Genomic DNA, 22,483 nt, shown 5'->3' on the forward strand with positions numbered 1-22,483 from the left:
ATCCTCCACTAGAACTACTCCCTCTAGAAAACTACCTAGTCTATATTGTTGAGTAACAAATGGGGAAGGGAGGATTAGTAGAACAACCAAGATTTTGTTATAGTTGTTCTTTGAAGGTTCTGTTGATTTGGTGGTGATGTCAACATCTTCAACAGTTTATAAAGAAGGAATAAGAATAGAGGAAGGGAGAGAGAAGATATGAGGATGAAGAGAAGGAAGGGGAAAGTATTTGGTAGTGGGTAAGTTTCAGAAGTTAATTGTTGCCTTCTTTATAGATGGAAACGATTCTAGTACACGTTGTTGAACCTCACTAGGGAACAAACAGAGAGAGGTAAAGAGAATAAGGAGAGAGAAAGAAAGAGTAGGGAGAGAGTAGAGAGATAGAGATAGAGAATGGGTAGAGAGTAGAGAGAGAGGAAGCAGAGCAAGAAAGCTTGTAAGGTGGGTGAGTTTCGAATGTTACTTGGAGGGAACCTCTTTGCTTTATACTGCTGATTTGGGTCCATCCATTCATGATGCACCCACATCTCTCTCTCTCTCTCTCTCTCTCTCTCTCTCTCTCTCTCTCTCTCTCTCTCTCTCTCTCTCTCTCTACTCTCATACACTGATACTGATACACACACAAACACACACTCTTGCTATGTTAATTTTGTGTATTTTCATGCACGTACACTTTCAATATAAAGCATCTTTGATTCCTTTGCCCTTCTATCCACTAAATTAAAGTATAGAAGTATGGGGGACTAAAACATTGAACAAAAATGTTATCCCAACCAATGTGGCAGATGAAAATGAAGATTGTCGAGACTAGAAAGTATCAATGATTTGTAGAAAGTATAAACAAAAGAATGAGAGCTTAAGTGGAACAATATTGGTTGTATTTATAGAACAAAAATGATATTATGTGCTGACATAATACGGACAACTAGGATTTAGAGGGAGAAATGGAGCTCAATATTGGTGGTAGGACTAAACGAGTAATGCCCATGACACACAGGCGTGACTAAACGGGTAATGCCTATGACACACTGGCCATCCGGATAACTACTACTTTAACTAGGTTAGATGTGCCTGTTTGGGTTTAAGGTTTATGGTTCATGAACTACTCGTCGAGACATTGAAATAGTGAAGATTCTATAAGAAATCCTAAAAACCAAGCACCTTCATCAAGAAGCCTCAATGAGATAACAGAATAGTTATGCCCTTGAAGATCAATAATCACGAACTTCACAAAATCTTACTAATTAATGTAAACTTCTTACTTAAGGATGCTTAATTAAATAACCAATTACGGATTTGTAGATCCCATGTGTCTGGTTAGCAGCCAAACCCATCTTTCGTGGAACATATGCGATAAAATAATCATTTTTTAAAGGCATATAAATTAAGTTTATCTCGGCATTCTCTAATTCTGATTTGAGATAGCATTAACATAAGAGAATCAATATAAATAGTGATGGAAGAAGCATCCAAGGCAAAAATAAGTATTTAGAAGCTTAAAAACTGTTTGGTTGATTATGACTTTGTTATATAGTAAAGCTCTTTTTGACAGAATAAAATGAAGAGGAATTGCTTTATGTATAAGTTGTTTTAACTTTTTAAAGTGTAATAATATAAGGATTCTTCTTTTATTTGTTTGAGTAATTATAGTTCAATGATTTGGTTGTTCAGTGGGTAAGGGTTTACCCTCATAAGCAATAATAACATGGAAATGCTAATTTCACCTACTAATTAAGAATGGTTTAGGTGGTACTATATGGATCTTAGTTTTTCTGTCTAATGTGAAGAAAAACTAGACTTTCGCTCTGAATGAGCGGAATCGTAGAAACATAGTTTTATTTCCTTCCAGAATTTGGATTAAAAGTTTGTCAGGCGAGCATGAATCTCGATCTTACTATTCTCTTTAAGAATTTTATTAGTACGATGAGTAAAAAATGAGATTAAGGGGCTGATTCTCTATGCTATAAAAACCAATCTATTTTTGAAGAACAAATGCAATTCCTTTTTTTGAGTTTGATCCCCATTATGTAAAATAAGATTAAAAAACAAAAGAAGGATATCACACTTTGTGGGTTTACATTATTTAACACCTTTTTGTTAGTACAAGCTTTCATATCTTATCTTCTTTAACATGAAAACTAAAAAGAGAGATGCTAGAATCACAAAAGATTTTGACAAAAAAAAAGTTCCCAGCTGATGTGGCGGTTGTGATTTTCATTTCTCAACGGCTTAGATTTGGTCAAAGTTTGAAACCACACCCGCCACATCAGCTGGGAACCTTTTTTTGTCAAGATCTTTTGTAACTTTACCATTTCCCAACTAAAAAATAAATGATATCTTGGGCGAGGACAGCCTTCCAAATGGGTTGGGACTCTCTTGAAACGGCGCATGTTTACAACGCCATTCCTATCACTTGTACAAACTCACTCTTTTTCTTTCTTTCTTGGCCGTAGGAGGATAGTTGAAGAGCAACAAAGAGAGTTTGGATACTATAGCCTATTGGAAGAATGTAAAGAGATTGAACCCAACCTGCCACAAGTCCACTACCCTCCAGTCTCCAACTGTACCCCTCGTGCCGTGGGTGGAAGTGTACAGGCAACCTATCCTATTTACACTTTAACATTTTTGTTTGAGAAAACTTATACTTTCCACGAGTGCAGATCCACACGAAAAAAAAGAAAGAAAACAGAGTGCAAATCCATGACCGGAAAGAGGGATAAGTGAATTTTGCTATTGTTTACCATAGGTCCATAGTTACTTCAAATAAAACGTTCCCACAGGCCCATAGTTCAAATGAATTCACCACCACCACCCACCACCACCCACCACCACCACCACCCATCACCACCACCACCACCCACCACCACCACCACCCACCACCACCACCCACCACCACCAAAGTGTAAAGTGATGAGAGCAAAATTTGGAGAACTTACTTCAAAAGGCAAAGGTGGCTGAATGATCCAACCGTGCTTGGTAGCAACACCATCACCACGGTGCCACCACTTCCCGTCTAACTGCCTCTCTAAGCTACAAAGAACAACCCCTGTTACATAAAAAAGGGAATCAAACTTTTCGTTAGTGCTAGTATTCGATAATGAATTTTAATGAATTTACTTTTAGGAAGAAGTATAGAAATCTTTTGAATCTTTATATCTGTAAAATGTAATTCAAACCATTTTTATGCCAGGTATTAAGCTTTAAAGGAAACAAAGTTGGGAACTAGTTTATTACCCGTAACTGAAAAATTAAAATCTACTTGTATGAGAATAGTCTCACGTGAGAAAAAAAAAACTTGGCAATCAAGTAAATAATTTTAGGTCTTCTCTACGGATCGTCAATTAATTTTGAGTTGGATGATCACAAACTTCACATTGGATCATAACTAGGCACACATTTGATAGGCGCAATGACCAATTTGTTTCATACTACATTGTATAAAACAAACAATAGTTTTTCAACTCACTAGATTTATTACAACACATTTTTGCAACCTCTTCGTGGTACAAGCACCTACTCCTATTCGTTATTGACGTTTTATTAATAAACATCAACTTCCAAAGTCCCACGTCGCTAATGAAACACTCAATAGTCTGGGTTACAATGTTCGCTCAAACTTAGTAAGTGTTGAGGTTTTTTGGGTGGGCTCGCGACGCCTTCGCCAAAAGCAAAACCCTGTACTCGTCGGGGCTTGGGTGTCAAAAGCAGAGACAATTTCAAAAACTACTAAAGGACGGCTCATCAGTAAGTGTGTGAAATTTTAATAGTCCCACATCGCTTGGGAGAGAGTCCTAAGCTTGAACTAATTATAGCAATATAGTTGTTCGGTCAAACTTAGCAAGTGTCGAGGCCTTGAAGCCTTCACCAAACACAAAATCCCAACTCGTAGGGCTTGAGTTTGGGTGTCAAAAGCCTAACTGCTAAGCTTTAAGTGTTACAAATGATATCAGAGCCAAGGTCGACTCGTAGCAAAGGGTGTAGAATTGTGATATTTCCACATCGCTCGAAAGATAACTATGTGTCTGAACTGTAGGCATTCATTCAAACTTAGTAAGTGTCGAAGTCTTTTGGGTGGACTTGTAGAGCCTTCACAAAAACAAATTCATGTATCTGTTGGATTTGGGTCTCGGTGCCAAAAGCATGGACAATATCTATCTTTGTAATCACTAAGAGCATTGTTCACACCAAATATGAAATCTGGCTCATCATCGTCTCAAGAATTAGTATTGAATCGTTCAATTCTCCTTCAGTAAAAACCAACTTAAGCTTCAATATTTTGCCTTAAGAAAACCAAGTTAGTCAACTAAATGACCATAACTTAGCTTTTGTTTAAAGAGTTAATTCCTATATGGCCCCCTACTTTGTGACCAGCTTCCTTTAGAGCATCCCCAATGGTTGGCACCAAAAATATCACCAAAAAAGAATCTTCACCAAATTTTTTGGTGTTTTCAAATTGGTGAACCCAAAGAGAAAACACTAAAACTCCCACTAAATCACTATTCATCACACTAGATTTCATTTTTATTATTTTTAATACTCATTGTTTTATATAAAATAAGATAACAATTAATTTATTAAAATAGTAATTAGAATTATAAGACTTAAATTACAAATTCAGATCATTACGGTATTTTATTGTTTTATGGGGACCAAACAGAAATATTTTATGAGACCAAATACAAATTTTAAAATAAATAAAGGGACTAAAGGAGAAAGACCAACTTACAAAAGGATTAATTATATATTAAAACAGAGGGACCCACCATCCCACCATTTTAGTGGGAGTGATATGGGCAGTTACTGTTCACGGCACAGCAGATTATTGGCAATCTGCTGTGCCGTTGGGTCCCCTTTTCCCGGGAGATCACCAGAATTTGGTGATCTCCTGGGCCGTAGGGGATGCTCTTATGGCCCCATTTTTTTTTCGTAAATTCAAATATGGCCCCCTATTTTCAAGTAAATGTCAATACTACCCTTCTTAATTCTAAATTTAAAATATTTTAAAAAAATTATTTCCACCTCACCCCTCTCTCTCTCTCCACCTCATCTCTCTATACAACTCACCCCTCTCTCTCTCTCTCTCTCCAATTCACCTCTTTCTCTTTCCAACTCACCTCATCTTCTCCGATTAAAGTCGCCGGCCAGAAAATTTTCCGGCCGGCGACCTCCAAAAAAAAAAAAAAATTTTTTTTTTTCCTCTCATCTTACTCTCTCTCTAAAAACTCCGGCAAAGGGGGTTTCCCTTCGCCGGAGCCGTGAACAGACCGATCTGGTATGTTCACGGCTCCGGCGAAGGGAAACCCCCTTCACCGGAGTTTTTAGAGAGAGAGAGATGAGAGGAAATTTTTTTTTTTTGGAGGTCGCCGGCCGGAAAATTTTTCGGCCGGCGACATTAATCGGAGAAGATGAAGGTGAGTTGGAGAGAGAGAGAGAGGTGAGTTGGAAGAGAGAGAGGTGAATTGGAGAGAGAGAGAGAGGTGAGTTGTAGAGAGAGATGAGGTGGAGAGAGAGAGAGAGGGGTGAGGTGGAAATAAGTTTTTTTGAAATGTTTTAAATTTAGAATTAAGAAGGGTAGTATTGACATTTATTTGAAAATAGGGGGCTATATTTGAATTTACGAAAAAAAAAAGGGGGCCATAAAGGAAGCTGGTCACAAAGTAGGGGGCCATATAGGAATTAACTCTTGTTTAAAAGCTTAGAAGAATAAGTATGTTACTGTATCACATTTAGACTTTCTTTAACAATAATACTTAGAAAAAATTCAAAAAGAAAGTATTAAAATTTATAGGGAATTTTGATTCGCTAGGTTCAAGTATTTATTAGAAAATGAAAAATTAAACTCCATACTGTCTCTTTGATCTGGATTTTACTAATATTTGTTATTTCTTTTGTATCTTTTCCTCCCAGTGTTTATAAAGATGTCTTAATCCCTGTGTCAAAACCACCTTACTTTTGACTTAGTGGTGTTTATCGGACCAGTCTGGACTTCAACCTGAGCCTACCAAAGCCCCTGTTGAAATAGTTCTGCACTGGCACAGAACAACATATATCTCGGTATAGCGCGAGACCTGTGAGTAATTTGGGCTGGCTTAGCTCGTCTTCAGTCCGGACCACCTGCAAACAGATCTTGGAAGGAGATGATAAACACCACTACTTTGAATAATTCCTACTTCTGTTTACAGTGCCATCCTTGCCACTTGTACGACCTCGTTTTCTTTCTTTCTTTCTTGACAGTAGAAGGATAGTCGACGAGCAACAGAGAGTTTGGATGCTGTTGCCTATTGGAAGAAGATAAGAGACTAAACCAACACACCACAACCCTCCAGGCTCCATACCCCTTATGCGAGGGGTGGAAGTGTACAGAGAAGCTGCCCTATGCATACTTGTCATTTTTTGTTTGAAAAGGTGTATTCCCATGAGTGGAAATAGATGACTTTTAGTAACAGAATAGCAACACGGCCACCACCTAAGTGTATAAAAATGAGAATACAATTTTGGCAACTACTTCAAAAGGCGAAGGTGGCGGAATGACTCAATCGGGCACGGTAGCACCACCAGGCTGCCTCACTATCCTACAAAAACACAGCTCGTCACTCTGGCAGTCTGGCTTAATGAATGACATAAAAGGGAAACGAACTTTTCATTAGTGGTAGTTTTCAATGATGGATGTTAAGATTTGAAGAAGACAAAGTTGTGAACTAGTTTAGTAATGGGTAACTGAAAAGTTAAAAAGTGCTAGCAATTCCACATGCGAAAATGGCATTTTAGCAACGAAGTACTAATTTTAAGTCATCTCCACTCATTGACAATTAGTTTTTAGTTGGAGACTACAAACATATAGTAGTTTTCTATCCATAGGTTGTTACAACACATTTTTAAGGAATATATGAAGAGCTCGCTATTGAGTGACTCTACAAAAGCAACCTCTTCGTGGTACAAGCACCCAGTCTTATTCGTCCTTGACGTTTTATTAATAACTATCAACTTCTAACTTCGGAAGTCCTACATCGCTCAAGAAAGAGTTGAGAGCCTGGGTTGTAGCCTTGTAGGTGTTTTTCAACTTAGTAAGTCTTGAGGTCTTTTGGGTGGGCGTGGCTTTCCCTAAAAGCAAAACTCCGTTCTTGTTGGGGTTAAGCCTGAGTGTCAAACTTAAGAATATCGATAACTCTTCGAGGGCGGCACATCGCCAAACTTAACAAGTGTTGAGCCCTTTTTGGTGAGCCAGTATAGCCTTCGCCAATAACAAAACCCCCTACCCGTAGGCTTGGGGTCTGGGTGTCAAAAGTAGAGACAAATATTAATAACTACTAAGGTTTGGGGCTTTACAAAAAGTATCAGAATCGAGGGCGGTTCGTCGCCAAGGGTGTGGGATTATAATTGTTCTACATGGCTCAGGAGAAAATCCAGTGCCTACGTTATAGCTGTCCTCTCAAACTTAATAAGTGTCGAGGCTTTTTGAGCTGAGTCGTAGAGTCTTCGCAAAAACAAAACTCCGTATCCGTTGGACTTAGATATGGGTGTCAAAATCGAGGAAAAACAGGGACAGTACCTATATTTGTTAATAGTTTACACCACTGTTCACACCAAATATGAAATCTGACCATAATTAGGGTGTTTAATCTAGCTGACTCAGTTCAAGTCAGATCTCAGACTCATCATTGTCTCAAAAATGAGTATTGAATCATTCAAACTCTTTCAATAAAACCAATTAAAGCTTCAATCTTCTACCCTAAGAAAACCAAGTTAGTCAACTAAATGACGATAACTTAGCTTTTCTTTAAGCTTTAAAGAATAGGTCTGTTAGTGAATCACATTTAGACTTTCTTTAATAATAATACTTAGGAAAAACTCAAAAAAAAAAAAGATATTAAAGTTTGTAGAAATTTTTGATTTGATAGGTTCAAGTATTTATTTGAAAATGAAAAATTAAACCCCATTCTGTCTCTTTGATCTAAATTTTAAAAGTTAGTTATTTGTTTTGTATCTTTGCTCTCAGTGTTTATGAAGGTGTCTTAGTCCCTCTGTCAGCACCACTACTTTGAATGATTCCTCTTTCTTTATATATGTTGTTAACTATTGGAAAATTTGCGTATGTAACCGATTAAATTTTACTATATAATGAATTGCTCCATTATGGGATTCTTATCAAGGAGAAACCCAAGAATAAAATTTCTCTTATACTCTTAATATTGAAAACAATCATCTAACTATGGCTGCTATATTTTCTATAAGAAGTTCATCCTTTTTCCTCCTAATTATCTCTCTAATTTATATTGTTTTCTTCACTTCTCCATGCCTTTCTGACCCCGACGGGCTACAAGACTTTTGTGTGGCTGACACGAACGGCACAATATCAGTAAACGGGTACCCCTGCAAACCCATTTCTCAAATTTCATCGAACGATTTCTTCTTTAGTGGCTTGACAAAGGAAGGAAACACCAACAATGTTTTCGGATCAAGCGCGACTGCAGGAAACGTTATTTCGTTTCCGGGTCTAAACACGCTAGGAATTTCGATGAACCGTGTTGATTTTGCCCCTGGCGGAATTAACCCACTTCACTCACATCCTCGAGCGACCGAAACCGGAGTTGTCTTACAAGGAGAAGTACTTGTTGGATTCATTTCTAGTAGAAATGTTTTCTACTCAAAGGTATTGAAAGTTGGAGAAATGTTTGTAATACCTAAAGGACTAGTTCATTTTCAAAAGAATGTTGGAACAGGGAAAGCTCTTTTAGTTACTGCTTTCAATAGTCAGATGCCTGGATCTGTTATTCTTCCTACTACACTTTTTGGCACTAATCCTTCAATTCCTAGTGGGATTTTGACCCAGAATTTCCTAGTTAATGAAACTGTTATTAATGACATAAAATCTAAGTTTGGTGGTTGAACTTGTTAGCATTGATTAAATTACTTTCGATTTATTCTTGTTGAATATAATACATTAAAGTTTGATAATGTAATATTTAACTATACCAGTGGGCATAGAATGACGAAACTGACTGAATCAAATTAAGCCTAACAAATTGGTTTGGCTTCTTGAGCAAACCACCGATTATATGTCATAATTTAGTATAGTAACTTAGGCCATAATACTTTTGAGTAATGAATATTTTAAGAATGGAAAGAAAAGGAAAAAAAATATGAAAACGAGAAGAAAAATTCAATTGTCACTAATTATGACAACAATTCTCACTAAAATTTCTTTGCTTCTGTCTACATTCATATTTCTTTTCTGAAAAATAAATCTTCGAATAAGAATGAAGGAAGCTGTGTGTGTGTAGACATAAAGAAAATGAAAAAAAGAATAAAATAAATAAAATCGAAGAACCAAGACTAGTATATGATACAACTATTTTTACAAAAATCACGTATTTAATGTTGTTTCCTTTTGATTCATTTTTTCTTCAGCGCCTTTGGTGTTGATCTCATACTGGCTCTTCGAGCGACATCCCATGCCTTCTGAGGCGCATATACCCCACATTGTGAAGCGAAGAATGACTCATACCCTGGCGAGTCGAAAGCGAATCCTGTGTGTTTTGATCTTTCTTTTGGAAGCATAGAAATGGCATAGCTTCTTTCTTCAGCTGGCGTTAGTTGGCTTGTTGCAACTTCAAGTAATTGTGGTCTGCTATTATCGTCTAGGTCTTCTTTATGCATTTCTTGAATTATCTCGTAGTCGTATGGAAAGAACCATCGTCGAACACTGTAAATAGATTAAAAACACAAAAAGATTGGGCTAGTTCACGGAGATTCAATGAATTTGATATTAAGTATATTTGCAGCACAAGGTCACCAATTCGAGCAGATTCATATCGACGGAGACTAATAGGTGAAGTTTCTGTCTGAATCTGACTCGACCGAGACTGACTCATCCGAGTCTTAACTCATCCGATTCCGATTCAGAGCACAATCGTAAGTTTATACAAGTGTTTTAAGTAAAACTTGTTTCATATCTGGTTTAAATGGACCCATAATAAGCTTTATTGAGCTATTTAGAGTTTAGACTAGTCGAAAATCCCAAAATGCGTGCAAACATTTTGAAATCTGACTCGAGCCAGATATAATTCGACCACCTAATCAGCTCGATTAAGCCGTTAAGACCAGTCAGAAATCCCACATTTCTTACAAACACTATGAAACCCGACCTAGATGTCACAATTTGACCACCAAAGGGTTGGTTTATAAATAGAACTAGGGTAAACAACTTGAGGCAGTTCAGTCTATTGGAGCTGAGTATGAGAGAATAAGCAAGATATATGGAAATGACAAGTACGAAACCTACTTAAGCGAAGAGAACAAGAATCTCACCCTTGGAAAGCAAAGTCGCCTAGAAGTGCAACGACGGGAACAAGAAGAAGAGCGAGGTAGAAATACAATGTACTCATCAGTACATAAATTGTAAAATATACATTATCCTGCAAAGCAATGAAAAAAAGAGAGCCAAATCTCAATTAGACTGATCCGATATTAGAGAAGCACATAAGAAATATGATTAAAGAAAGGACTTACTTGTCTATCTCGTGGAGTCATAATTGCAGAATATACAAAGATAAACATGAACCACGCTAAAATACTTCCTCCAACTCCTATTTGGTGCCACCTTGTAATAACGTTACAAGCTAAAAGAAGACGTATGTTGACAGTTACCACGACACATGTGAAGGCCATTGTGCTAACATCCCAGAGCCCAAACATCTTTCCAGCTGAATCGTTTGAAGACCGACTCGAAGAAGTAATGAAATGGAAGAAAACTAATGACTGGTAAAAAGAGAAGAAAGCCCAAACACCCACAATTCTCCAGTTAAAGAAGGTATTCCTCATTCCCTCTTTGTATAGTCCTGGGTATTTCTTCGAAAGAGATGCACTCACATCCTGGTAAAAAAAAAATACATATATAAGTTTCCAGCTATAGTTAGATATTGAAGTTCAGGTTTATGAGCATACCTTGTCAAACAAGCCAACAATAACCACAGGCACGGCTGTAAAAATAACATTATACAAAGACTGGAACCAATCATCGTAGAACCTCTGACCAGAAAACCCAGTATGGAAGGTGAACCAAAACTGAGTTAAAGTGAAAGTAAGATTTTTGTAAAAGAAATACATCACAACCTGCAAGTGTGAAATGGAATAAAAGAGTTGGTTATGAGTTCCATAAAATCTTTTTAAGAACGTTACATGTAGCAGATAAAGATGTTTGGACCTTGCAAATCCTCATATATGACCATCGGCCATGCACGAGAAGTAAATCAGTCAAGAAGCGGAACTGAGCAATCGCGAAGTCACTAGCCATCACTGCTTGCATTCCTTCAAGTCCACTTATGCCGACACCAACATGAGCAGCTTGAATCATGCTCACGTCGTTGGCTCCATCACCGATACTGAGTGTTATCTTCCTTGCACCTTTCTTAACGAGGCTAGTAACCTAGAACATGATAAGAAAAATCTAAGCCTTTGATCCTTTATATTTGCCAATTAAGTAGATAGGGAGAACCAGACATATTCCAATATATTAACTAGGTAAGAGTTACATCAGATCTCTCTCTACCTGTGCTTTTTGTAGGGGAGACACTCGACAGCAGACAACAGAGTTGCAGTTCAAGCTTAGGTTAAGCAAATTTCCTCGCAGACCAGGGTCAAGGGCATACATCAAGCACTTACCATCAATCACTAGTGCCAATTTGGGTCCAGAGACAGTCCGAAGAGAATGTTGTGCCTCCTCCAAACATTTCTCAAGCTCTTGTTTAACATACTCTCTAATAACGCGTGCAATCTCCACAGGATCACCCTAACAGAAATTACAAGATTGTTTATTGAGGATACAGTTTAAGCTGAAGGCCATTATCTTGTAAATATTCACGCTTTGGAACCACTGAAATGCTGCTTACCCTATCTTCAACCTCCCTAATAGCAACAGTTTCTGAACTTATAATGAACTGCTTCATATCATTGTTGATCAAGCTACAAGCTGGATTTAGAGAAACCAAGAGACGGCTAAATCATTTACTTAGATGGCGTTGGGAGCAAGACTACTTGATGATCGACAGATATAGACAAGATATAAAGTAGTTCACTCACCATAAGCTATATTTATTGCTGTTTCCATCTTATCCCCTGTTAAAACCCATATTTTGATTCCAGCTCTAGCAAGAGTCTCTATGCAAGTAGGCACCCCTTCTTGAAGCTTGTCTTCTATTGCAGTGCACCCGATCAGAATAAGATCCTTTTCTATCAACTCTGCTACCTGCAGAAGGTCAATAATCAATTGAGTATAGAGACATAGTTCAATAAGAAGAACAATAAATAATGTCTACAAAGGGCGTGTACCTCATCCAACTTTTTTTCACGATCTCGTAGAGAAGATTTTGCTTTGATGAATTTCTCATTCCAGCTTTCATACAATTCAATACTTAAATCTCTGTATGCCAGGCAAAGTGTGCGTAAACCTGCAGAACCATAATGTTCCAAGTGTTCCCTGGTTATGTTCTTTATGCCATTATTCCCATCTGCCATTCTTTCGTAGATGACAGTATCAGCACCCTGTGAAGAATAGAACCATAGGTTTCTCGGATCAGTTAAATTTGATTTTTCATAAGCAATCACTTAATTTACCTTAAAGCAGTAAGACTTGTGAAAGTAATACCTTGCAGTACAAAACAAGCCTGCCATCTGGATACCGACATATAACAGACTGACGCTTCCTTGTACTATATGACAAAGATAACTATCACGATCTAGCAAAATTTTGAATCATAGAGAAATAAAAAAGAAATAGACGAGGGTCTGAAATCCAACCTATTGAATTCCAGAACATTAAGAATATCATAAGATACATCTTGAATTCCTCCAATCTTTTCGACATGTGATTCACGAACCATGATTGACGTTGGTGTTCGCCTGAGATAATAAACAGTAAGTCGAATACAAATCAGTACACACACATGGTGCAATAGTCAGGAGCAAGTTCTCTTATCTTGCTTCTTTTTAACAACAAATTTTTATCAGAGATTGTAGATAATAAAATAAGGAGCCAGAGTTCCGTTCTGGGTTATAACGCAGGTTCTATTAGAATGATTTTCATGATGCTTCTAATTCTCCAGATATAATGACAGACTGAAAAGCTTGACAGTAGCAACAAACCCTCTAATTTTTTGGATATAACCCAAGCGAATCTCAAACATTAATAGCACTTAGTGCATCATGACTATACCACATAGTTTGAGTTATTCAGCTTCTAAGATGCAATCATTTATCCTGACAAGAGTTACTTTAAGACGTCGTAACCAAGTATACATATACTCATGTATTATTTCCCAGTTAGAGCATAACTGACATACAAGATATTACCTGTAAAAGAAGAAGCCAAAGTTCTTTGCGGCAGCGACCAGAGCAGCCTCATCGGGAGATGCAGCCTGATATGTGATCTTTTCTGGGGATTCTTCACCTTCCGGAAGCACAGTATGGCAAATAGCAAGGCATCTGAAGAATTCCTATTCAGAAGAAAAAGTTCCATTGAGGATGTCATGGTTGAATGTCAATACCAATCAAAAGAAATTATGTAGGTGTGAGTCAGACCAACGAAGAATACAAATGTCAGGTTCATATCTTCTACAAAAATCACATCTAGAAATGCTAGAATACAGAAGCAGAGAGAGAGAGAGAGAGAGAGAGAGAGAGAGAGAGAGAGATGTCTAAATATTTAACAATTACTATTTTAACACAATTTACTGCCAATTGAGAAAAATTAATAGAGGCGGAAGGACAGAAAAACAAAATGAATTCATAAACTAAGCAAATAAAGAATGTCCTCTAATCACACATGTAGGGGAAAGTTTACATTTCTTATGGCATCAAAGCCTCACAAGTCATCATTGATTACTTATATTAAATAATATCAACTTCACATAGTTTTGTAATTGTAACACCAACTTTTCGTCATTAAAGACACCATATAGGGGAAAATGTACATTTCTTATGGCGTTTGACGTGGGAGTATCAAAAAAAGGGAACAATGTAAGCCATCTCATGAATGAATACAAACTTTTAAATCGAAGAAAGTGACCTTGGCAGCGGATTTTGTAGAAAAAAACATCACCCCTGCAATTATTTTTGAAGTGGCAACCAGCAGCTAGCTAGTAGGGATGAAAACAAAAAATTCATATTCTAATCATGTAAGCATCAATTAAATTACCTTACAGGCATCAGAGTTAGGTTCATTCCTCCAAGCACCTCGCATAAGCCTAACATCATCAAAATTGAAGCCTTTCTCATGAACGGCGTTAGCTGATCTTGTTACCTGTAAAAAGTTGAATGAGGTAAAAAGAGAACACGAAAAAGTAAGTTATGTTTTCATTTTACAGAAGGTTCCCAACTCCAAAGTATACCTCTTCTACTTGTAAACCATTCCGCTGCACAGCACCTTTTTCTATTTCAGTGATACCATGCCCATAGGTTTCTCCACCGATAGAGCACTTAAAAAACTCCATCAGATTTCTGGTTAAAGTTCCTGTTTTGTCAGAAAAAATGTATTCCACCTGGACAGAGGAAAATAATGCATTAAAATGCCTAGAACATGTGATCCCTGATGACACATACAAAATGATAGAATACCTTAATTTCCCATTTTAGTGAAAAAATCAATGACAAAGAGCTTAAAATTGAGAATGGGGCACTTGAACTACCATACCTGTCCAAGCTCCTCGTTCAAATTAGAAGTCCGTGCCAGTGCAGGGGTGTTGGTCTCTAGATGATACATATGTAAATCCTTGTTGATATATTGAGTGGACTGAATAAATTTAATCATCTGGGATAGTCAAGAAAGAAAAAAACATAAATAAAATACCATTAAAGAGATATAGATGTTATTAAATAGAGATTACATAGTAGATCGACTTATAACCGATAATACCTCTATTGATACATAAAGCGAAATAGGGATAATTGTCGAGTACAATGTAATTAACGTAAACATGGTTAAGATAGCAACCTGCAAAATCGATAAAAATGATTAAGACAGTTTGGTTACAAATTAGTCTGATTCAGAGAATGCATTGTGTTACAGGAGGCAAAAGGTACCACAAATTTGTTTCTAGGGTTGAACTGATCTTCAACATCTTCATCGAGTCCCAGATAGAAGTACTTGCGGTCTATGAATACTCCACTGCAGGATTTCAACAAAACAAGGAAGCTAATTACAGCTTGGAGAAAACCCTTACAAAAATGCGACAGACACATTTATGAAGTACACGAAAACAGTAATCTGATGGTAAGATACATAGAGACTACTAATGCACAAATCACGGGGACTAGTTAGTTAATAGACCTGCCAATGGCTCCAATGACACACATACAGAACAGAGCACCAAAAAGAGTGAGAATGAGCTTGTCAAGTTTCCTCTCCAAAGTACTTCTTTTTGAAGGAACATTCATGGAATTCATCATAACCTACAGCAAAATAGTAAAACTTAAGAAGTAATGACTTACAAGAGATTCACTAGGTACTAAGGAACAAAACAAGCAGAAGAATAATTATTGATAGTTTGATACATCACATTATAAGGATATGCACATAAGTGAATCCAATACTCCAATTACATCTACTTAGGTCAATTAACATCTGTGCAAAATACGGAGCACCCAGATACATCTACAGACCAATTACTGGCAATGATTTACCACGCCAAGAAAAGGGTCTCATGTGAATATTCACAAGTACCCTTGTTTAAACTTTGAAGCATAAATAAATGCAACTCCTCAACCAAAAAAAAAACAATTTATATCAAGATTGTATACAAATGAACCTGTAATTTAAGACTTGTGAAGAAAAAACACACCTTTGTTTCATGTCCTGTAAATATTACAGCTCCAACTATGTATTCTGTGTTACGGAGACTGCATCCCTGGAAAAGAATTAGTGTTTAGTTAGTAACAGAAGTACCTCCCATTGAAGGATAAAAGAACTCTTATATGCTTAATTACTAGAAAGTTACATAAACTGCAGCAGTTAAAATGATAAGTTGAAAAAAAATCTCAAGGATGAAAAGGGTAATGCAAAATATAAAGAACAGCCTGAAAAAATGCAAACTAAGAATTAATAGGGTTCTAATTTTAACAAAGGAAAACCTCAGCACTTCACAAAGGAAATATCTGGTGTTAGTAGCAATATTTAAGCAAGCTTTTACAATCTGAAACAATATTTAAGGCAAAGAAAAATATAACTACGTCAGAGAAACTGAAAAGAGCTAACATGCATTAGTTTGTTACAGAAGTTCGTTATACATGGGAGCTACATGAACTAATTAAAACATATATAAAAGAAACGAAGTCATACTCGCAGTAGAAGTTGATTCGGGGAAAGAGGAAGTGTTTGATTTTGGATCATAAGATTCCCAGTAAATGTGTACAATGAGTTATTTGGTTGCTCACATTGTACTTCCCCTGCAATACATGAAAACGTTTAGAGAGGGAAACAAGAACCAAGCATTTTCTGAGAACTTTATATTATATTTTGGAATATGCGTAACGAAGTGGCACAAAATGAAGATTTCTTACACAGGAAAACGAATTAATACTTTTTAATTGGATCTTTAAGCATGCAATTTTAATTTTTCAAATAATGTTTGTACGTAAAACATACATATATATACAATAGATTTGTGAATGTTTAATTCAGATATTGTAAGATGTTTACTACCAAAAAATTTGGACTGCAATAGACTGTATATCTTGAATTTACTAGAAATTGATGAGTTTCAATATATTATTGGGAAAAGGAGTCAGCAAACAAGATGAGGTTAAACCTTTAAACTCGGAAGTTTTATCAGGAGTCAAATAATCCCAAGTCCTCTCCAAAGCTTTTCTGATCTTCAAATTTGTTTCACCATCAAGATTTGCCGTCTACGACCCCAACCAAGGACCAAAAGTCAGTCTTACTACACACCAAATATTTCTGTTCTTTAATTTAATTTTCTTTGTTTTCTGGAAAGAATTATTAGTATTGCATTCTTAGTTTTCTACATTCTGTGAGTAAAAACTAAAATAAGCAGCGGATATTTGAACTTTAAAGTAATCGAGTGAAAACAGGACGTGAAACCTCAATGTAGCAAACACCATCTGGGTTTGTACTTGCAAGGAACAGCAGATCAGCAGGAAAGAAGCTATCTTGCTTAACCTGCAAAAGAATGCAACATTCAACTGTTGAACAGGAGTCCCAACTCCCAAGTATCCCAAGAAACCATTGAAGCTGCTGGTGTACATAAAATCATATCTCGAAAGCAGACATTCATTTCTTTAGGTAGTCCAGGAGACATTATTTAATAATTAACAAGCTTTAAGTTTAACCTCGTGTAAAATGTTTGATTATCATCGAAATTTTATTGATTGTTAAGTTGATTAAACAGATGCTTGGCATGAACGCATGCGCGTGATTTGATGTGCAAACTAGATACACTATATATATATATATATAGATATACATAGATAACTTACAGCATCGATGACGAAAATCAACACATACTCTGATAAGTCAGAAAGAAGATTTCTAAAGGGGGAAGAGGTACCTCTAGTCTAGTTTTAGAAGATGAATAACAATCAAGGCAGCTAGTATAAGAGAACACATCAAATCCAACAGGGAAAGAGAACAAGTTGAGAAGACTTACTCTAACAATGTCCCCAACCTGTAGCTTTCTCCAAGGAATACTTTTCCACTCCCGATTTTGCAATACATCTATACGTGTCCTATTTATAACCTTATCATTTTGTAGGCGTTTCTGTCATGTAGAATGAAGAAAACAAAAACAAAACTAAACAACTAAGCAAATTGTTCTTCCAGTTACCAATGCTTAGCAATCTAAAAATAAATAGTTCTCCATAAAATAAAAATTGAAGGCAAAAGCAAGCAAAAAAAAACGAACTGAAATAACAAACTTATTCCATCAGAAATGGATTCTTTTTTTCCTACAAAGAAAAAGTGTCCAGTCCTCATGGTACTACTCACCCAGTCCTCGAATGCCTCTTTCACAAGAGAGGCGAAGAGCACTAAACTCAGTGGGACCACATTCGTTACAGGATGCACAGGACTGCATGAAACAAAACAGTTTTTTTAAGAAAAGTAGTCATTATGCATCGTATAGTCAAAACAATAACATAAAATATTGGACATCAGTTATTGAAGCATATAAATATCAAAATGGAAGGTCGAGTCTAACTCTTAGACTCATAACCATAGAGGCAGTCATGGATCCAAAATCTCATTACCATAAACCAAATTTCCTATTTGACTATTTGGTCTTTGTGGTAACTTTTGCTGCTCTCAAAGTTTAATCTGTTAAGTGTCAAACTGTCAATGGTTAACATTAACGATTAAACTCAGCAAGTGTTGTTAATTCTAACTGGAAGTTCTTGGTATGATGATCCTATTCTATGATAAGTTTCAAACATTTCCAAGAAAAAGCAGAGAGCACAATGGGAATATGTAGTTACTGAAATTATACATGTTGTTTCAGGTAAACACTTAATTATTGTATCACGTGAATATTGAAAGTAGTCATGGTAATTTATTTGGGTAATATATCAGATAGTTTATAACTAAATCAGACGAATGTTTTTTTTTGTTTCCAATATTACTGGTTGCATGTGTTAAATGACTACAATTTTGACACGCCAAATCGAGTATTTTGCATGTCTGATGAGACATTAAAGTATATATCAAGAATATGATGGCAATATATCAGTAACGTCTCAGTGATAATATTTTGATTCAATTGCACAGAATAAAGTACCTGATGGGGGTTGTAGATAAGATTGAAATCATGAGAAAGTAGAGATTAGCTACCCGCCTGAACTGTCAATGCAAAAGCAAAGAAATATTTCAAGAACATATAATGATTAATGAATGAAAAGAAATATACAAATGTTCAATGGCACGAAGGAAACCGCCACTCATCGGAATACAAAAAATACATAAAAACCTATTCAAATCAACTTACTATCAAATATCAATTTTGTTTTTTCTAATGCACAGAGCTTAATTTAGGAAAGATTACCTGCTCAAACAACCCTTTCGGCAAAAAGGTAAAAACATTGTATTTTGTAGTTGATACAGAATTTCCCTGAAAACAAATACCACAGAAAATTAATTGAACCCCTTTGTTTTACGGATAAGGTCCACTCTAAGAATAATAATAGCAAAAAGAGATGGAAACAAGTTCAATTTTTATCTTTCTCAGACTTCACTGATTCTTGGGAGGCTCTATTAAAAACAATATGGAGCTTCCGATTTCCTGAATCTCCCTAGACACAATATGAAGATCTAGGTAGAATGAACATTTTCCCTTATATTTATTCAAATTATCCCAAAAAAAAAGAAGAATTGTGACTCTGAGTTTCAACATATCATTCCAACAAACAGTGTACAATAATGAGTTGGCACTAATATCATCATATGAAAATGAAAACTTGCTTCCATTAGAGTTACATTGCTACCCATGATTCAGCTTTATTATTGATGTCGTTCTGCATTTAACTACAAGAACCTCCATCTACATACCCAAGTGGTACTTACTGTGTATTCCATGTCAAGTGAAAAACTTGCATCATTGGAACACATCCTAATAGCCAATTAGTAGGTCAACCTAGATGGAGGAATTATCGTAACTCAACACATGAAGCTAAAGATAATACTATTTCTGGATCGTAAAAACATGAGCAAATACGAAATGGAAGACTTGTGTTCCATTCGCAGGTACAGAGGTCTCACTGACCACAGCTATCAGAAGACTCCAATACTGTCGGTACGGCAATTGCACTAAATTATAGTGCATTGTCCTCCCTACCAAAGACGTTACCTACTCTAAGACGTCTCAATAATTCCCCAAAAATGTCTCTATCGAGAGCTCGTTAGTTGAATTGTACAATCAGAACTCTACCATAAAAACATATCATGATCAAATTGCAAGCAAATTACAACATATTTCAGAAAATGGCTAAACTATAGTGCACATTGTCCTTCTACCTCCATCAAATACAACACCAAGAAAAAGAAGGGAGATATACACCTGTTTCTTAATTCTCCAATCAAACACTAACCATCCTAATTCTCGAAATCGAAAATGTGTATCGAACATTTGTTTATACATTTCATCCTAAACCTATACGTCACCAAATCTTCTTCCTAATGTTTCAACAAAATCTACTAGTTTCAAATAATCAACATTGTGTAAAGGTTTCTGGTTTCTAAACCTAAATGTCAGTAAAACAAAAAAACTTAATTTGTGTAGAGAAAGAGAGAGAGAGAGAGATCAAAACCTTGAAACAAACAGGGAGATTAGCCTCACGATCATTACAATGAATGGTACGATAAGCAGGATTTTGAGGTTGAACGCGACCAAGAGTAACGGTTCGAGAAGTAGTAGAAGATGAAGAAGAAATGCGCTCATTCATATCTGTACTCCCAAATCCTCCTCCTAAACGAGACTTTGATGATCTAACTTTCTCCCATCCATTTCCATTCATTTTACAATGAACAAAAGAAAGAATAGATCGAATAAGATCTAGAGAGAGACAATCAAAACCCTAATAAATTTATTGATAGAGAGAGAGAGAGAGGTGATTTTTTTTTTTCTCTGCAAGTTCTTCGCTCTTCTTTTGATTAATGGCCGTTACGTTGAAAGGAAGAAAAGAAAGAGACGGCCTCATTCTCAAACATCTCCTTTAAGGACTGTTTGGTTGTTTTATTTTGAATGGTTGTCTATATATGGATGGAAGATCTTCTTACATGAAAATCACCAAAAAAGAAATAAAATATATATATTTTTTTTTGTTGAAGAGACATACAATTAGACACTCAGAACGTCGTGGAACTCAATCAAAGAGTTCCAAATCCTATTACAATCATTTGTCCTGCCCCATTTAGCAAGTTTGTCCGCCCATTTGTTGTGATCCCGCGAGGCATGTGTGAATTTGATGGAGCGAAATTGATATTTTAGCTGTAGAATGTCGTCCATGAATTTCTCAGACTGCCAGTCGATTGACCTGCTTTCATTGTTGAGGTAGTTAATTAAGTTTTGATTGTCGCTTTCCATATATAGATGGGGTATCTGAAGTTGTGTCGCCCATCCCATAGCTCTTAAAATCGCCAACCATTAGTACGCGTCCCACCCACAACTGTCCTGGTTAAGTTGGTCGTGGTTAATGGTGATGATGGTCGTTGGGCGGGGTAACCAACGGTGGTCGTGTAGTGACTGGAAGTGGTGGTTTAGTTTTCTTAAACGAGGTGGCAGTTAGATTTAGGTCCCAACATAAACAATCGAAAAAAAGATATGATTGGAGTATTTACATTTGTGGTGAAAAAAAGATACGATTGGAGTATTTACATTCGTGGGGGGTTTTGGGCATCATAAACACGCTCCGTCAACTAATTTGACTGGAAATCTTAGATTTAACCCAATGTCCTTATTCTTTTATATCGACAAGGGTTGTCAGCCGACTGTCTGACCGCCACTACCAGTGATCTTCAAATATTTTGTAATCTTTTTCCTCTCCTCCCACCATCACCTACTGCTACTACCACCTCGACAATCATCTATGGGTGATCTTGCCCATCATTTCTAGACCTTAATTGGATTTATTTCCTTACTCGATGAGAGGGTATTGAATGAGAGAAGCATTTAGCCATAGTTTTCCCCTTCTATCAAAAGCTTCCCTCTCAAATAACTCATCACATTAGTTAAGCCCAATTTTTGTGTCCATAAAGATTATTTCCCCTATAATGCCAGCCTTTAAGAATTTTAGAACTTTCTATTTATATATGCACCTTAAGGATGATGTGTACTGTATAATGAACTAATGTTAGACCGTTGAAAGTTTTGGACACTAATCATCATGTGAGATTAAGAGATCATCTGACGGTTTCCGATTGAGGAGGACAAATATGTACATGTACGCTTGAGTTGATATTGTAGTTGTAGATTCTCCCTCTAATATTGCTCATGTGCGTTCCGAATCGATATTTCTTACCGGCAGTTGTAGTGGCTAACTACCTCATACCCACAGCTGTCATTTCATTGGGCGGTCCTTTGGGGGCATACAGTTTTGGTGAGGGAATACAAAATTGGTCAATGTGATTTGCTGAGGGAATACACTATGTTTTTCAGGTCCTTTTGCACTCACTTTGTGCTTATTCTTCTTTTGAAACACCTTCTTTTGCCCAGCATTAGTCTTTTCATAGTGTTGTTCAAATCTCTTTTCAGCTTCTGCTTAAAAAAATGGTCAGATCAATCATAGTTAAAGGAGGAGTTTAAATCAATATGTTTGTTTTGACTTCTTAATCTTTGTTTAATCACCACCTCCTATCATCACCATCAATTTTCTCTCTTTTCGTATTGTGTCTCTCATTCTTTGTGTCTCATTTTATCTATCTCATCGAAGTCTTTCTCTCTTCAAACTCTGGGCCAAGGCACTTTCGTGCATACTCTTCCCTTTCGAG

At 36.4% G+C, this 22,483-nt stretch overlaps 2 protein-coding genes across 3 annotated transcripts; one reads left to right on the forward strand and one right to left on the reverse strand.

Moving 5' to 3' along the window:
- The first annotated feature begins 8,150 nt into the window (after positions 1–8,150).
- LOC147542937 (germin-like protein subfamily T member 2) lies at positions 8,151–8,887 on the forward strand. Its single transcript, XM_086635361.1, has one exon. It carries the CDS (start codon positions 8,210–8,212, stop codon positions 8,885–8,887), a length of 678 nt encoding a protein of 225 aa, XP_086491487.1. The 5' UTR covers positions 8,151–8,209.
- Positions 8,888–9,157: 270 nt separating this feature from the next.
- Positions 9,158–20,882, reverse strand: LOC147542938 (phospholipid-transporting ATPase 3-like). 2 transcript variants are annotated; one of them, XM_086672933.1, is made up of 27 exons: positions 20,305–20,882; positions 19,044–19,109; positions 18,780–18,841; positions 17,996–18,077; positions 17,658–17,768; positions 17,093–17,170; positions 16,800–16,896; positions 16,331–16,437; positions 15,834–15,899; positions 15,323–15,444; positions 15,076–15,160; positions 14,909–14,986; positions 14,687–14,803; positions 14,385–14,534; positions 14,192–14,296; positions 13,348–13,490; positions 12,796–12,897; positions 12,644–12,707; positions 12,328–12,540; positions 12,079–12,244; positions 11,889–11,968; positions 11,549–11,788; positions 11,204–11,425; positions 10,945–11,112; positions 10,510–10,872; positions 10,309–10,415; positions 9,158–9,703 (listed from the first exon to the last, which is right to left on the reverse strand). In XM_086672933.1, exons 1-27 carry the CDS (start codon positions 20,509–20,511, stop codon positions 9,394–9,396), a joined length of 3,711 nt encoding a protein of 1,236 aa, XP_086529059.1. In that variant the 5' UTR covers positions 20,512–20,882; the 3' UTR covers positions 9,158–9,393. The 2 variants fall into 2 exon arrangements, with proteins under 2 accessions (XP_086529059.1, XP_086529060.1); XM_086672934.1 differs by having other exon boundaries at positions 18,780–18,836; positions 20,305–20,722.
- Positions 20,883–22,483: the final 1,601 nt, after the last annotated feature.

Source organism: Eschscholzia californica, unplaced genomic scaffold (assembly GCF_041429995.1).
Source record: "Eschscholzia californica isolate CP2 unplaced genomic scaffold, dmEscCali1.0.p SCAF_4, whole genome shotgun sequence".
Taxonomy (NCBI): Eukaryota; Viridiplantae; Streptophyta; class Magnoliopsida; order Ranunculales; family Papaveraceae; genus Eschscholzia; species Eschscholzia californica.

Excerpts from the sequence above, each read along its gene's own strand:
- LOC147542938 (XM_086672933.1), bottom strand. The coding sequence starts at position 20,511 with ATGAATGGAAATGGATGGGAGAAAGTTAGATCATCAAAGTCTCGTTTA. Across the intron at positions 15,900-16,330 it reads CGAATCAACTTCTACTGCGA|GGATGCAGTCTCCGTAACAC; the intron begins GTATGACTTCGT and ends ATTCTTTTCCAG. Across the intron at positions 15,445-15,833 it reads TTACAGGACATGAAACAAAG|GTTATGATGAATTCCATGAA; the intron begins GTGTGTTTTTTC and ends ATTTTGCTGTAG.
- LOC147542937 (XM_086635361.1), top strand. The coding sequence starts at position 8,210 with ATGGCTGCTATATTTTCTATAAGAAGTTCATCCTTTTTCCTCCTAATT.